The 16,777-nt window shown below is 44.2% G+C and overlaps 1 protein-coding gene across 1 annotated transcript in view; it reads left to right on the forward strand.

The window, feature by feature from the left end:
- The window catches only part of cltcl1 (clathrin, heavy chain-like 1), a 27,522-nt gene extending 10,966 nt beyond the window's left edge, over positions 1-16,556 (forward strand). Inside the window, exons 6-31 of the mRNA XM_054610238.1 lie at positions 1-72; positions 218-415; positions 860-1,060; positions 1,148-1,300; positions 1,537-1,659; positions 2,214-2,351; positions 2,432-2,596; positions 2,773-2,953; positions 3,088-3,251; positions 3,338-3,463; positions 3,566-3,708; positions 4,530-4,764; positions 4,859-4,981; positions 5,514-5,659; positions 5,764-5,947; positions 6,459-6,651; positions 7,155-7,312; positions 7,399-7,563; positions 8,262-8,537; positions 9,721-9,870; positions 9,955-10,086; positions 10,205-10,315; positions 10,632-10,802; positions 11,031-11,252; positions 14,441-14,516; positions 15,669-16,556. The exon at positions 1-72 is cut by the window's left edge and continues 102 nt beyond it. Coding sequence (XP_054466213.1) covers positions 1-72; positions 218-415; positions 860-1,060; positions 1,148-1,300; positions 1,537-1,659; positions 2,214-2,351; positions 2,432-2,596; positions 2,773-2,953; positions 3,088-3,251; positions 3,338-3,463; positions 3,566-3,708; positions 4,530-4,764; positions 4,859-4,981; positions 5,514-5,659; positions 5,764-5,947; positions 6,459-6,651; positions 7,155-7,312; positions 7,399-7,563; positions 8,262-8,537; positions 9,721-9,870; positions 9,955-10,086; positions 10,205-10,315; positions 10,632-10,802; positions 11,031-11,252; positions 14,441-14,516; positions 15,669-15,793 — 4,131 coding nt within the window. The 3' untranslated portion in view covers positions 15,794-16,556. The remainder of the gene's footprint in view (positions 73-217; positions 416-859; positions 1,061-1,147; positions 1,301-1,536; positions 1,660-2,213; positions 2,352-2,431; positions 2,597-2,772; positions 2,954-3,087; positions 3,252-3,337; positions 3,464-3,565; positions 3,709-4,529; positions 4,765-4,858; positions 4,982-5,513; positions 5,660-5,763; positions 5,948-6,458; positions 6,652-7,154; positions 7,313-7,398; positions 7,564-8,261; positions 8,538-9,720; positions 9,871-9,954; positions 10,087-10,204; positions 10,316-10,631; positions 10,803-11,030; positions 11,253-14,440; positions 14,517-15,668) is intronic.
- The last annotated feature ends 221 nt before the right edge of the window (positions 16,557-16,777 follow it).

Raw genomic sequence — 16,777 nt, forward strand, 5'->3', positions numbered from 1 at the left:
GCAGAGACCATCTTTGTGACCGCCCCTCATGAAGCCACGTCGGGAATCATCGGGGTCAACAAGAAGGGACAGGTGAGAAACAGGCCCTCAGTAATTCTTCTTATTTACATGGTTTATACAACATAAATAATAGCTCTGCTTAGACCGTTAAAGATTAATGATTTAATGTTATTCTGGCCTTACGGAACACTTTATGATACACATATTTTCTTCCCAGGTGTTGTCAGTGTGTGTTGAGGAGGAAAACATTGTCAACTATGCCACCAACGTCCTGCAGAACCCCGATCTGGCCTTAAGGATTGCTGTGAGGTCCAACCTGGCTGGGGCTGAGGAGATTTTTGCCAGGAAGTTCAACACTCTGTTTTCCCAGGGGAGTTACTCCGAGGCCGCAAAGGTTGCTGCATCGGCACCCAAGGTACGTCTGTGTCTACCGCTGCATCGTAGTGATTACCGACAAAATGTGTACCATATGCACTGGCAAAAAGTCAGAAAAGGTGCTTGCACGCATTCTTACTATTGTACTTAAAGGGACAGTGTGTGCCATTTGGCGACATCTAGTGCTGAACAACTGAATACCCCTCTGCTGGCGTTTCGTCTGAGAACTACAGTGGCCTTCAGCTAACATAAAAAAGGATGTCGCTAAAGCTGGAGTTTAGTTTGTCCGCTCGGGGCTACTGTAGAGACATGGCCGTTCAACATGGCGAACACCAGGAAGAGGACCCACTCCCTATGTAGATCTCTTTAATGTAGTTCAATTTGTTCAGTATTTATCTGGTGATGATTTGAAGCTATATCAGTGGCGCCCGCTGTGATTCCGTTTTCAGTCGTAAATATTCCCGTTCGTCCTTCTTCCTCTCAGGGAATCCTGCGGACGGCAGAGACCATCCGTAAGTTCCAGAGCGTCCCTGCCCAGCCGGGCCAGGCCTCGCCGCTGCTGCAGTACTTCGGTATTCTGCTGGACCAGGGCCAGCTCAACAAGTTTGAGTCTCTGGAGCTGTGCCGGCCCGTCCTGCAGCAGGGGCGCAAGCAGCTGCTGGAGAAATGGCTGAAGGAGGACAAGGTAGGACCAGTTTGGGGGTTTAGAGCAACGTAACCTATAAACTCTGCCTGCTCACCACATAAGTGTCATTGTGTGTGTGTGTTGCAGCTGGAGTGCTCGGAGGAGCTGGGGGACCTGGTGAAGGCTTCGGACCCCACCCTGGCCCTGAGCGTGTACCTCAGAGCTAACGTCCCCAACAAGGTCATCCAGTGCTTCGCCGAGACCGGCCAGTTCCAGAAGATAGTGCTGTACGCCAAAAAGGTAAAAGCAGCTCAAAGGGCTTAACTTCTCACCTCCGTCACGCATAGAAACGCATATTTAATCAATCCAAGTTTAACTCAGTGCACATGTGGAAACGCGCTACGATTAAGTGAAAACATATTGTGGTTTATCATAAAATTTGTATATCGAAGGCAGAATATAATACAAGGTATCTTTGAGTGAATTCCTAGTTGCTGTATCTAGATTTATTTTTTTTATCCCTGGGGCTTTTGTAGGTGGGCTTCTCCCCAGACTGGGTGTTTCTGCTGAGGAATGTGATGCGCGTCAACCCAGACCAGGGACTGCAGTTTGCCCAGATGCTGGTCCAGGATGAGGAGCCGCTGGCCAACGCCAACCAGGTAACGCACGCACGGACACCATACGTATATCTCACTTAGAGATATACAACTACGTCTGCCCGTTCACCCCCTCACACACACACACACACACACACACACACACACACACACACACACACACACACACACACACACACACACACACACACACACAAAGTGCCCAGTGTGGGAGCCTCCGTCTGTGTTATTCCAGATGTGCCAGCAATGCCAGGAATCCACTGAGTCAGGGATCCCTCCCTGCCCCCCCCTCCTTTAAAAAAAGAAAAAAGAGCCATATCATCACTCTTCTCAGTCCGGATCTCAAACCTGAGGACTTGATGCTCCTTGAAGTCAACGCCCATTTTTCAGTCGTTGCCTCCACAGATGTTGCTGAATAAGAAATGCTGAAACATCTGGTTACCAGGGCCTGCGGTTTCTTAATAGCGTGAGACTCTAATCTCTCCGTGCGCGCTCACTCGAATCATGGTTCACAGATGGGAGGAATTCCAAAAATCTTACCATTTCCTCTGGCTTTGTGCTTTCTTTTCTTTCCTCCCCCCCTCGCCCTTCGGTAGATCGTCGACGTGTTCATGGAGGGCAACCTGATCCAGCAGTGCACTTCCTTCCTGCTGGATGCTCTGAAGAACAACCGCCCGGCCGAGGGACACCTGCAGACGCGTCTGCTGGAGATGAACCTCATACATGCGCCCCAGGTTTAATGCTCAGACTGCCTTTTTAGATCAAAGCAGCTTCACCTTTTGGCTCTGCTGAACTTAAATGCGTGTTTTTACAGGTAGCAGATGCGATCCTGGGGAACCAGATGTTCACCCACTATGACCGCGCCCACGTTGCCCAGCTGTGCGAGAAGGCGGGGCTGCTGCAGAGGGCCCTGGAGCACTACACCGACCAGTTCGACATCAAGCGGGCCGTGGTGCACACACATCTGCTCAACCCTGAGGTACGCCTGTGGACGTACCTCTCTCTGGAGAAGCCATGTCTTTCTTTTTTTTGTGATGACGCGTGAAAATACCTTTTTGAACCTTACTCTTCTCCTTCTCCTACTCCCTTCTTACCTCACTGTCTCACTTTCTTTGTCTTCACTTTTCCCTTTTCTGACTCCTCCTCCTTTTTTAGTGGCTGGTGAACTTCTTCGGCTCTTTATCGGTGGAGGACTCGCTGGAGTGTTTGAGGGCCATGCTGTCGGCCAACATCAGGCAGAACCTGCAGCTGTGCGTCCAGGTAGCGTCCAAGTATCACGAGCAGCTGGGGACTCAGTCGTTAGTGGAGCTCTTCGAGTCCTTCAAGAGCTACGAGGGTAGGTGTCACCTGTGGGTGTGTGTGTGTGGGGGGATGTGTTTAAATTTAGGCTTCAGGTTAGCATAGATCGAGCTGACTTTGTTGTGCTGTTTTCTCCTCCCCCCACCCCCACCCCCGCCATCTCTATTCAAGGCTTGTTTTACTTCCTTGGGTCGATTGTGAATTTCAGCCAGGAGCCCGACGTCCACTTCAAGTACATCCAGGCCGCCTGCAAAACAGGCCAGATCAAAGAAGTGGAGAGAATCTGCAGGGAAAGCAACTGTTACGACCCGGAGAGGGTGAAAAACTTCCTCAAGGTAAAGCAAAAGTGTTGATGATTTGGTTTTGGATCAGTCAGCAGCAATTTTTGTGAGATGTAATTATGCGTTCCTTCCGTTCGTAGGAGGCCAAGCTAACGGACCAGCTCCCTCTCATCATTGTGTGTGATCGCTTCGACTTCGTCCACGACCTGGTGCTCTACCTCTACCGCAACAACTTGCAGAAATACATCGAAATCTACGTACAGAAAGTAAGAATCAAGACTGTATACATGTCTGGTAAACTGCTTAATAATCCAAGCCTTATATGGGGCTGCGTGCTGACATCTTCATTTTCAATTTTGCGCGTTCAGGTGAACCCCAGTCGTCTGCCGGTGGTGATAGGCGGTCTGTTGGATGTGGACTGTGCTGAGGACGTCATCAAGAACCTGATCATGGTGGTCAGAGGGCAGTTTTCCACCGACGAACTGGTGGAGGAGGTGGAGAAGAGGAACAGGTGAGGTCAAGAGATAAACGACCTGCACTGTTTTTTTTTTGTCATCTTGTGCAGTTGCTCCCGTGTGTCTCATTGGATGCTGGATGATACTTGCGCGTCAAAGTGATTCAGTGCAAAAGCATCTTTACGGAATGAGTGTTTAATTAAACCTCTTTTAAAAAATCTAACCAGATGTAGTGGTCATATTGGCTGCTTGTACACTACAACACAAGACAAGTTTGTGGTCTGTTTGAAGCGCTTCACACCATTCGTTTTTTACAGAATGCACCAGTGTGTCTAGTTAAGAAAATAAAAATGTCTCTTTAGCAATAAGGTTAGAAGCAGAACTTTAGGTATTTATCATACCGCCTGATGTTCAGAAAATGACCGAAGGTAGCGTGGCGCAGATTAAAAGACAAACAGAGGTGACTGAAATAGGCAGATAATTAAATATGGAAAATATTTTCATCTTTAGCTCACGACATTCCTCAAATGTTGATTCTCTCTGAGCTTCTGCAGGCCTGTGTTTGAATCAGATTACTCTTTAACATATCAAGTGAAGCTGCTGTCACTGAAAACCCACTGTTACAACTCTGTCGGAGAATGTGAACATGAGTACTTCCAGTATAGGAAGACACTGCTACATGCACTACACTGCCACCTAGTGTTGTGGGCATTTTACTACAGTAACAGTAAGAGTGATGACTGTATCCATCTTTTGAGAGCTTTCTTTATCAAATATTGATGCAGGCGAGTTGAAAGATTCTCCTAAATGCTGCATTTGGTGTGATATAGCTGAGATGATATTTCACAAATGGCATGTTTCTCCATCATCTCCTCAGGTTGAAACTCCTGCTGTCGTGGCTGGAGTCCCGTATCCACGATGGATGCGAGGAGCCGGCCACCCACAACGCCCTGGCCAAGATCTACATCGACAGCAACAACACGCCCGAGCGCTTCCTGAAGGAGAACCCGTTCTACGACAGCGCCGTGGTCGGGAAGTACTGCGAGAAGAGGGACCCCCACCTGGCTTGCGTGGCCTACGAGAGAGGGCAGTGTGACCTGGATCTCATCAAAGTGGGTAGAAATCACTGAGATGATGATTTGCATCCTTTGGATCACAGAGGAGTTTTTAATCGCGTTCTTTTCTCTCCTCTCCTTCTCTTCTCAGGTGTGCAATGAGAACTCTCTGTTCAAGAGTGAGGCTCGCTATCTGGTGCGACGGAAAGATCCGGAGCTCTGGGCAAACGTGTTGGAAGAAAACAACCCCTTCAGAAGACAACTCATCGACCAGGTAAAGTGTCCTGAAGTGATGCATACTCTCAGACGTAATGTGCTAAATTTGTACCTTTTTAGGGGTCCAACTGCCTGAGGTTGGTACCTTGTAGAGACCAGTCTTCTACTTCTAAGGACGTTTAATTGTACTACTCGACAGGGTATAAAATGAAATATATCAGAAAGCCTTTTACTTATTTGTGCACAACGTGAATACGGAATTAAACTTTCCAAAAGAAGCAGAATCCTTTGCATTTTCACATTAAGTTTAATAATTTAAATAAAATAAGCTATAAAATCATCATAGTTCTCCTAAAAAAACAAGAAAGAAGAAATGCCATTTAATTGTTGCAATGATACTCATGAAAAAGGTCCAAAATCGCTTTCAGTGTGAATCAGTCAGATACATACGGGTTTAGCACCTTGCCTCTTTATTGTCTCTTGTTGGACACAAATGGACTCCTACAGGACCCCCTGTTTCTGCCAGTGGAGAATGTGAAAGAGTGCTATTTTTTTTCCAATCCATGTTTTTGTATTCCGTCTCACCTCAGGTGGTGCAGACGGCGCTGTCAGAGACTCAGGATCCAGAGGAGGTGTCCGTCACAGTCAAGGCCTTCATGACTGCAGACCTGCCCAACGAGCTGATCGAACTGCTGGAGAAGATCGTACTGGACAACTCTGTCTTCAGTGAACACAGGTGCAGCACCACTCGCTGCTCGTTAGGCACCACGATGATTTAACCACAATCACGCTCCATCTTTTTCATAAATAATTGCCTCTGTTGCTGTTTTTTTCCCCTAGAAACCTCCAGAACCTGCTCATTTTGACGGCCATCAAGGCGGACCGTACCCGCGTGATGGAGTACATCAACAAGCTGGACAACTACGACGCCCCGGACATTGCCAACATCGCCATCAGCAATGAGCTCTTTGAGGAAGCATTCGCCATTTTCAAGAAGTTTGACGTCAACACCTCGGCCATTCAGGTGAGATAAAAAAAAAATCATGAATTCTTCAGCTGCACTGATACAATTATTCAAAATTTTGGCGTAAGCTTAATACTGATCTTTTACTTGACATTCAGTAGTATTAAATTAATGTAAAAAGTTACATTGATATGTGCATCAGTTATTTTCATGGTTACGCCAGGCTAGCACAAGTTGCATTTTGAATTTCTTATCACCTTTACTGATACAGTTTTAGCAGATTATTTTTGCACAAGTCCAGTGTGAGCTATATTGACCGATAAATCAACCAATTTCTCCTGCTGAGGAGCCTTGCCAGATGTGCCTAAATGTACCAGGATGCATTGTGCATGTGAGGGGCGAGTTGGCTGCATCTAATAGACATACAAAATAAACTAAAGGAAGCATCCCAAGACACATAAACTGTGTACTGGAAACTGATGGTGCAGGTTCTATTGGTACATCTCTTATCAACCTTTTTTAAAACGTACTTTTATTGCTGCTGTGATGTCCTGCTCTCTCCTTTCCTCAGGTTTTGATAGAGCACATAGGGAACTTGGACCGCGCCTACGAGTTTGCGGAGCGCTGCAACGAGCCGGCTGTGTGGAGCCAGTTGGCCCGAGCTCAGCTGCAGAGAGACCTGGTCAAGGAGGCCATCGACTCGTACATCAAAGCCGTGGACCCCTCGGCGTACATGGAGGTGGTCAACGCGGCCAGCAAGAACGGTAACCCTCTAGCTTTGCGACTCTGCCGCCGCCCTTTTTCACGGACAAACACTTTGACACGTGGCATGTAGCTATTAAATGATAAATAAGAGTACAAAGTCAACAAGACAACAAACATGTTATTTTGATATAACTAAACAAACATTGAGAGACACGGGGCAGCCTCTTGTCCCAAGGATCTGGTACAATCAATCACATCCCCAATACAAGATTAAAAAGTGACACTATCATTTTTTTGTGATGGTAGATATCCCGTATAATCCAAAAGGGTCACCATATCTTGTAATATGTTTTACTCTTATTCCTCAACCAATTAGTTATTTACTCTGAAAGTATACATCTATTATTTCAGAGAGCCACATTCCAATTGAGACATCTGATTTCCATTTCAAGGCAATACGTATTTTAGCAATGATCCAAAAAGATGGCCGGTTGTCTCTCTTACGCTGTTGATCCGAGGGGATCTTAAAGGAGTTTGTTTTTTTTTTTTTTTTTTTTTGCAGATAACTGGGAGGACTTGGTCAAATTCCTCCAGATGGCTCGGAAGAAAGCGAGAGAGTCGTACGTGGAGACGGAGCTGATCTTCGCTTTGGCCAAAACGAACCGTCTGGCCGAGCTGGAGGAGTTTGTCAGCGGGCCCAACAATGCTCACATACAGCAGGTGAAGGAAACATAAACCCGGCTGCAGTTGTTAGGAGGGAAGAGTCAAAGAATGGAGGGAGTCATTTCTTTCCCGTCCCTCTCCAGGTGGGCGATAGGTGTTATGACGAGGGGATGCACGAGGCGGCCAAGCTCTTGTACAACAACGTGTCCAACTTTGCCCGCCTGGCATCGACGCTGGTCCACCTCGGGGAGTACCAGGCGGCCGTGGACAGCGCCAGGAAAGCCAACAGCACGCGGACATGGAAGGAGGTAACGGGCACACCAAACACCTTTTAGTTGAAACTGAAACGTGATACTGCAAATTCTAAGATGAACTAGCATCTGGCACTGTGTGACATAGTCCTAGAGCCTTGTGCCGTTCTCGTGTCATGTTTCTGTACTTTGATTACCGGTTTGTGTCTTCCGTGACGTACGTAATTACTGCAGGGAAAACTGACATATCTGACTTGGCAACACCTGGAAAAGTAAACAAACATATATACCTCATGCCAGTTGAATCCCTATAATTTAAAGGGACAGTTCACCACCCCAAAAAACATTTTCTTTTTTAAATAGTGCCCACATGTATGTCCAAAACTGGGCAACTCCCACCAAAACAATCTAGATCTATAAATAGCTCTACATGTAAGAGGATAAATATGTAGTTTTGATTTTGTGGTGGACTGTCCCTTTTAAGGGAATGAAATGCAAATTAGGTGGTATAGTGCAATATTGACCACAAATGGCATGAACACTTTCAAGTCATGAACGCTTTCAAGTCAAACATCCAACATCATGTAACCAAGCCACGGTAGCTCTCTGCCTAATGGGAAATGCAGTTTTTGAACGCTAGCAAACTAACTGCTTTTATTTTTGACTTTTTTTTTTTTTTTTTTTTTTACATTCTAGCATAGTTGTAGATTCTTATTTATACAAATATGGATGGATGCTCTCTCTCCGATCATCAGGTGTGTTTCGCGTGCGTGGACGGCGAGGAGTTTCGGCTGGCCCAAATCTGCGGCCTCCACATAGTAATCCACGCCGACGAGCTGGAGGACCTGATCAGCTACTATCAGGACCGCGGGTACTATGAGGAGCTCATCGCCCTGCTGGAGGCCGCTCTCGGTCTGGAGCGGGCCCACATGGGCATGTTCACCGAGCTCGCTATCCTCTACTCAAAGTTCAAACCTCAGAAGATGAGGGAGCACCTGGAGCTCTTCTGGTCCAGAGTCAACATCCCAAAGGTAGAGTGTGAGTGTGAGTGTGAGTGTGAGTGTGAGTGTGAGTGTGAGTGTGAGTGTGAGTGTTGCAAAGACAATTCTGTCTTTTGTAATTAATCAAATAGTTTGTGTGCCATGAACTCCTTTTGATTTATTACTCTGCAAAGATTTCTGCTTCTCCTCAGCACTCTGGAAGCAAAGTTAATAGTGAGCACAGAAGATTCCTTGACCTGTTTTTTTTCACTCTTTTCAATGGCGCTCTTATGACATATAGTGATGATCAGATATTCTTTAAAGCTGCTGAAATCAGTCACCAAGGTGATGATTAGGCTGTCAGATGTAGCCTAGCCTGAAATCCTTGAAGGCTTCACACAAGCCTTGAAAGTACCAATTATTATTTAAATCTATTTTAACTTATATTAAATGTTGTCCCTGCATTGGTCAATATTTGCCAGCTTGTTGGACTTCATCATGGTGATTGATCAATACTCAGAATAAAACTTATTTTTTTATAAAAAATGTATATTCAAATTTCCACATCTGCTATGTCAGGAAAGAAAAAAATAACTATTCTTAGTTCTGCAAACAAAACGCTATGTAAACCAAAATAAATAAAATCACCGTTTAAAAAAAAAACAGATGTTAGTTTCGGCCAAATTTACCTTATCACTTTGGTAATATCAAATAAGTTTTTGCATGAGCCTTTAGTTTAACAGCCTGTCTGTCTTTACACTGAGTTCTGCTGTAATTTTTTCCATCGTCTTGCCATTGATGTAGTGTGGGTAGCAGGGATTTGAGCCAAGATAAAGTACCACCAATAAAAAGATGTGCATCAAATATAGTATTTAATATAAAACAATGGGTCTAGTGGTAAATCAATGTTCAAAATGGCAATTAGTACTCTATGAACCCCTTCCAAGTATGATTTCGATTTTGGACAGTCACCAAACAAATGTGTGTGTGTGATCTCCGACCTGTTTACAATCCCTCCAGTACAAATTTGTTTTTGGTCTAATTGTGATACAATGAAAGCAGTTCTCAAAAGTGCCTCCCAAGACGATTGTGATTGTTTTAAAAAAAATACAAGCAAAGTACAATGTCGCGCTTTAACCCCAAAATACCAAATGTGAGTCCACGAATTGAACAAAACAAAAAGTAATGAATGAGGGCCTCAGTTTGACATTGTTCTTGGTTCTCTGTTCACCAGGTCCTCCGCGCAGCAGAGCAGTCTCATTTATGGGCAGAGCTTGTTTTCCTCTACGATAAATACGAGGAGTTTGACAACGCCGCCATCACAATGATGTCTCATGCGACGGACGCGTGGAAAGAAGGACCGTTCAAGGACATCATTGCTAAGGTGAACAAGTGTTCGTGACTGAACATCTTACAAACATCTTTTCACGTTTTGTGATCTTTTATATGTTTCATTATTTCTCCTCAGGTCGCCAATGTGGAGTTGTACTATAAATCTCTCTCCTTCTACCTGGAATACAAACCCCTGTTACTGAACGACCTGCTGACCATCCTGTCCCCGCGGCTGGACCACAGCCGAGCTGTCAACTTCTTCAGCAAGGTAACCGGCGGCGAGGTCAAACCTCTGTCAACCAAAACCACTTTAGTTTTTCTTAACATTCAGTGTGCAGTGACACACGGGCGTTGACGTGATAGGCGGTTTGTTTTTGCTCAACCAGATGGACCAGCTGAAGTTGGTCAAGCCTTACCTGAGGTCTGTCCAGAGTCACAACAACAAGTCGGTCAACGAAGCCCTCAACAACCTGCTGACGGAGGAGGAAGACTACCAGGTCTGTCAGCCATGTCACTGATGTCACCTATCCCCCCACTTAGTGTAGATTTGAGGGGCACTTTTGAAATGGTAAATTGAATAAAGTAATAAATATACCAGGAGGAAACCTCCTGGTCTGAAAAGTGAAACCAATGCGGAAGTGCATTAAATCTGCATTCTCTATAATGGCGACTCCTCTGGTTGTATAGAAGTCTATGAGAAAATGACCCTACTGGTGGCACTGCTGAGGTCCAGTTCCAAGAAACTAACTGGTTCAGGTATCCTTCTTCTCACCCTTTTTCTGTCCGTGATGTAATACTGTGCGTCATCCACAGGGCCTGAGAGCATCCATCGATGCCTATGACAACTTCGACACCATCGACCTGGCGCAGAGGTTGGAGAAACACGAGCTGATTGAATTCCGCCGCATCGCCGCTTACCTTTACAAGGGCAACAACCGCTGGAGACAGAGCGTGGAGCTCTGCAAGAAGGACAAGCTCTACAAGGTAAGACAAGAAAAAAACATTCAGTGACAATATATTTGAGCCTAGCTCTCACATTTACCTTCATGTTCCTGCAGATGGCGCTGTTTGTTTGTTTATATACAGTGATCTCTAGATACAAGGAGAGAAGCCACCTATGCAGAGAAAATGATTATTTGGACGACTAATGAAACGTGCACGAGGGCTCTAATGATTAATTAAATACGCTTCACCCTTTCTGCCTTTTCCCAGGATGCCATGCTCTACGCCGCAGAGTCTAAGGATGCCGAGCTGGCGGAGACTTTGCTCCAGTGGTTCCTGGAGGAAGGGAGGAAGGAGTGCTTCGCCGCCTGCCTGTTCGCCTCCTACGACCTGCTGCACCCCGACGTGGTGCTGGAGCTGGCCTGGAGGCACAACATCATGGACTTCGCCATGCCGTACTTCATCCAGGTCATGAGGGAGTACCTGACGAAGGTGAGCACTCCACCCGAGAACAAGGCAAAGAGTTAGTTCAGTTTCTGCTAAAATGTAAAAAAAAAATTGGATTAATTATTGGATATTATTTTAGGGGGAAATTATGCATTTTTACTGTGTTTTGAAGGTGGTTCATATTTCTTAGAAGTTTTTATTTACTGTAAAAACCTGTCCCAATAGTCTCCTAGAGGTGGTCATACAGGGAGTTTTAGTTTAGGCTCTCCTAAATAATGCTAGTGAAGTATTTTCTTAGCAGTGAACTCCCTCTGGTCTACAAATGCTGACCTGCAGACATGTGAGGTCACTTGAGGTCATCTCTTTGGCTTCTCTTCCAGGTGGATGAGTTTGCAGCCAAGGTGACGGTCTCTGGCCCTCTTTTTCATTTCTCTTAAGTGTCCTGTCTGTGTTGTTTTTTTGTTCGTTGTAACTCATAATTGAGGTTTCTGATGGAGGAACCTTAAGCATGGACCGTAGGCCTGAGGGCGCGGCCCAACTCGCTCCGGCCTCGTAGAGCTGCTGTGGTTTGTGCAGGCTTTTGCTCCGCTTCAGCAGTAACATGTGTTGTTTTTTTTAACACATTTTGAGTTCAGCGGCTGGAGGCGGTTTCTAAATTATCGCCCCGGTGTCATAGGTTAATTAATTTGTTTTATCTTTTGGAAAATAATTAAGGTTTCCAGCAGCAAAGCAGAAACAAATTCATGAAAATATGAACAAAGCTCAGTGCAAATATAAAGTATATAAATAATATAAAGCTTGTTATCTTTTAGTATCAACTGATAAGAGATATGAAGTTCATGACTATAATGATTAAAGGCTGCTGCACTAGTTTGGTTATGAAGTGTTTTTTTTAATAGACCCCAAACTTTCCACCATCGTATGACCAACGATTAAACAAACCTCTAGAGTTTCAATGTACCCCAAGAGGTAGAATGGGATCCCAAAGGAGAAGTATCAGACCAGTCTAGAACCCCAAACTTTAACCGCCGTGTTGACGATTAGAGCCAAAGCCTGCGCACCATACTTGTACCTCAGGATTAGTCTGTCCTGACCTAACAGATCCCTCTCCCCCTCTAACTCCTCTCTCCTGGGGCTGCATCTAGTGTGAAAGTGGCATTTTTTTTATTAAATCCTGAGTATTTCAATTTTGGTAAAAGGTAATACAATATAAGAATCACCGTGATTATTTTTCTATATAATCCAGGAGAGATAGCCACTCTAGACTTGTGAGATGCATCCCCATGTTTCCAACTCCTGGCTAACGTGTTTTAGTTCCAGACATATTAACTTATAGATCACAAAGGGCTACCAAACACTAACTGAAGGTCATGGAGTCCCCTTTCCTCCGTCTCTGGGCTGGTGCAGCCCATCAGGAAGTGTGATAGCAGCTTATCTTTACCTTGCAGTACTTGAAAATTTCCCGAGGTTGAAGTCTCACTGTTTGCAATACCACAGACAGCATATCCAAATAAATAATGTTTTCATATATATATTAAAATCCCATCCATTTCTATTAGATGAATACTGTATTTAAAATCTGCATCTCAGAAGATTTTCCATTCACACTCTGTTAATTCATACATATACAGACACAAATGATTTACAGGTGCTGTTTAACCATTTCACTCTTCTGTCCAAATTTTCTTTTTCTTTATTTCTTGAAATTATGACTCAACTGAAATTATTTTTAAATTGCACATTGATTTAGCAGAACCATTGTGTTAATTCATCTCGATTTACACCCGAAACCTTTTTTTCTTCTTCTCATTGCTGTCTGCACAGTTCAAGCACAATGCCTAATGACCCCTTTGCACTTAGTGTCTAGCAATAAAATTGGCACTCCAAACGACTCACTGCACAAACGCTGTGTGCCTGGCGAGGATGAGCTTAACCTGTGAGCTTCTGATATGAATGAGAAGAAGGCTCATTGAGAGTCTGTCAGGAGGGGCTGCTGATGCTGACAGGATGCATGTGGAAGCCGTATATAAGCATGAATAGCTTCTCCTTCACTAAATACACAATTTAATATTTCTTTAACCTGCAATCCCGCTGTAGTTTTACTTTGAAAGGATCAATTCCCACAACCCCCTGCCCAGAAAAACCTTAACAAACAAAAACATTTTCCTCCCAGTGGTATCTAGCCATGATGCAGTTTTAGGGTTATTTCCTCAGTTTTTGAGCTACTTGTAGCTGCTTTTATTTCTGGAGCCCAAAGCGTTAAAAAGGTGAATTTTTAGAAACTCAAAAAGCAGTGATGATCTTGTGCATGTAATGTGATGCAATGCATGATAATCCACAGACATCGTTGTCAACAGTTTTCATTCGAAACTATTCTGTCAACAATGAGGTCTGCGATTTATTTGAAGATGATGTTAATCTCTGTTACCGGCCCAGGGACTACAGATATAAACTGGCTTATAGCTAACTCTGGTACAGCTAAGAAGCTGTACACTGTCCCTGTCAAATAAAATAAATATAAAATACATAAATATAAAATAAAGACAATATAAAATAAATGAACAAAGATATTGCTTTTTTCTTTGGTTAAATGTAATTTTCCAGTGCTTCAGGCAGCATAAATTAAATTTGATTCTACTTAATTGAATTGGGGTGACAGTAGGATCAGAAGTGCCAGCATGGTAAGATACCACTAGGGGATGAGTGGTTGCTTTTTTCTTTTTGGTGATGGGGGTGAACGGGCCCCTTTGATTGTTGACCTAACATTTGTACTGGAAGCTGCGTTAGAAATTCTCACCACACGTGCATGGCATCTTCTCCCAGGTAACCCTCAGCTGCACTGCAGAGTGCTGTGTGTAGGTCTGTCTCTCAGGAGTGGGTATGATACATCTACAGTGATAACAGTAACATAACATGTTTTTGTGGTCTAACGGTTTGCACTAAATAAATTGTAATAAAAATAAAACTGGCAACACTGTGATCACTGCATTGTAGGTGTCCAGCAAAAATCTTTTATTTAGAGCTTTTTCTTTTTTTTTTTATCGCTGACATTTTTTTATGTCATGTTGCTAATGGGACACTTTTTTGAAATTTGCATTTAAATTAAATTTTTTAACCGCCTGCAAAGCTGAGCACATGGGACATACAAGGTTCCTGCAGGAGGCCTACAATGTGTGAAACTTGTTTGTGAGTGATCCCCGTCTGATGCGTTCCCTTGTCTCTGTTGCCCTCAGGTGGACAAACTGGACGAGGCAGACAGCCAAAGGAAAACCGAAGAGGAGGTGACGGAGCCTCAGCCCATAGTGTTTGGTAGGTTTTCAGGCAGAGCGTCTCCCTAAGAGAGGGGCGGTTGTTGTTCCGGCCTCCCGCTGTGTTGATAGCAGGATTTACATGAGTGTGACAAACTGTCAGTGAAACCTGGGTGGAAAAATGGCTGTTGGTATTGAAATTCAACATTAACTAAAAGGTATACAGATTGGATTGGTTCACTAAGACTTGAAGCACACAGGCAAATGTGTTGGCATTGGGGATAGATCAGATTCCAGTTTCCAGCCCAATCCAGTAAAAAACAAACAAATCATAAACATGCCAGAAACCCATGTTAACCCGTAAAACCATTACATGCACAATATAAAACACATAAATATACAGAGATTCATGTCTGCATCAAATAATATGATAAATTGTTGGATCATTTGGCTTTCAGAACCCACAAAGAGTGCAGCCAGCCAAACAAATACACTAATTCCCAATAGTGGTGACGTCAGGGTTAACGCTGATTTAATACTCGTGTCAATCACATGTTACTTAAAGTTAAATGAGTCAATAATATAAATTTTTGACTATAAAATGTCAGCTAGTTTTGGTAATAATTATTTTCACAACATTGAAAGTGGCCCAATCAGGGGTGAAACCAGCCCACTCTGGCAACCACTGGTCTACTTGTTGTAGTCAGGCTTGACAATTTTGGGGCACATTCTGGTAGTTTTTTGAAGAAAAAAAAAGTTGCTATTCAAAAGTAGGCAGACGGAGACATTTTGTAATTTACTTTACAATTTTTACAGCTTTTTTTTTTTTTTTTTTTTTTTTTTACATACAGGAAAAAAACAAAAACTTTTATTTAATTTTTTCTCTGTTTTCCCATTTTATGACTGTTTGTGATGAAACCAGCAGCACCTGTGTTCTTCAGTACGGGGCGTTTATCCTATGATCATTTTCTTCGTGAATACAATTACAGCACATAATCAGGACAAACCTCTGGTGCCCGAAAAGAAAACTGGTTTAACATCACCATTAAAAGAACTAATGGTCTCTTTGAGCACCACAGAAACTTTTCATTGACTGTAATCCTAACGACAAAGAGTTCAGTTTTTGGTGAAAAACGTTTTTTGTTCAAGCCTGAAATACATGTAAATGTTCCCCATTAGCATGTAACTCTGTGTGTGTGTTTCTTGTGATCAGGCCAGCAGCTGATGTTGCCCCCCTCTCCAGTTCCGGTGGCTCCCCAGCCAGCGTACCCCGGCTACGGCTACCCAGCAGCCCCCGCGGGCTTCCCGGCTCAGCCCGCTTATGGCTTCAACATGTAAGGGGCCCTCAGCCCTCGCCCCGCCTCGTCCGTCCCCTCTCTCTCCTCCCCTAGCGCACACACACACACACACACACACACACACCTTGGACCTGAACCACACTGGACCGTGCTGCTGCTGGTCAACACACCTGAAACTCAACCGGGCCGTCGTTCCCGATGAGAAGCCACTGAAACTGCAATAGAAACCCGTCACCTCTACTGTCTCCACTTCGGAAGGACTGGCTCTGAAAAGGCCTCCCCCATTTCTCCCCTCTCTCTCTTCTCTGCTTGGACGTTACAGCTGCATCACTGATCTACACCGCATGAAGTCATCTCTCAGCTCCTAGAGAATTTAACAAAACCTGAAGACAACGTTAGTGACACCAAACCCCTCTGTCCTGCTGTTCCATGTAGACTTTATTAACCATAGAGCAGCTTATTTTATTTAATTTTTTCCCCAGAGATTCAGCACTGATGAGGAAGAGACTTTGTTACCGAGGAGTGGTAAAAGCACTGCTACGGCCTTACACACTTTTGAGGAGGGGGACAAAAAAACAAAAACGGACTCAAATGTTTAATTCCACAACTGTCTCATGCTCTGATTGGAAAGACGGTTACTGTGCAATAGTTTTTGTTTGTCCTCTCACAACCAAGTGTTTGCTGTACGAATTAAGAACACTTGTTTATGAGGTTACGGTACTGTGTGTGTGTGTGTGTGTGTGTGTGTGTGTGTGTGTGTGTGTGTGTGTGTGTGTGTGTGTGTGTGTGTGTGTGTGTGTGTGTGTGTGTGTGTGTGTGTGTGTGTGTGTGTGTGTGTGTGTGTGTGTGCCTTTAAAGCCTTTTGAAGGGACACATCATCAAAACCAAGAGACACTCAATGAAATGTCCATCCCCATCGCAGCTGCAAAAAAACACTTTTTCGCTGGGTCAGAGCGGTCGATCTCGTCGGCCGACCTTTTGGATCTGGAGTTTCAGGATGCTTGTGAAGGAAAAGAAGAAAGAA

This window comes from Anoplopoma fimbria, chromosome 13, assembly GCF_027596085.1.
Source record: "Anoplopoma fimbria isolate UVic2021 breed Golden Eagle Sablefish chromosome 13, Afim_UVic_2022, whole genome shotgun sequence".
Taxonomy (NCBI): domain Eukaryota; kingdom Metazoa; phylum Chordata; class Actinopteri; order Perciformes; family Anoplopomatidae; genus Anoplopoma; species Anoplopoma fimbria.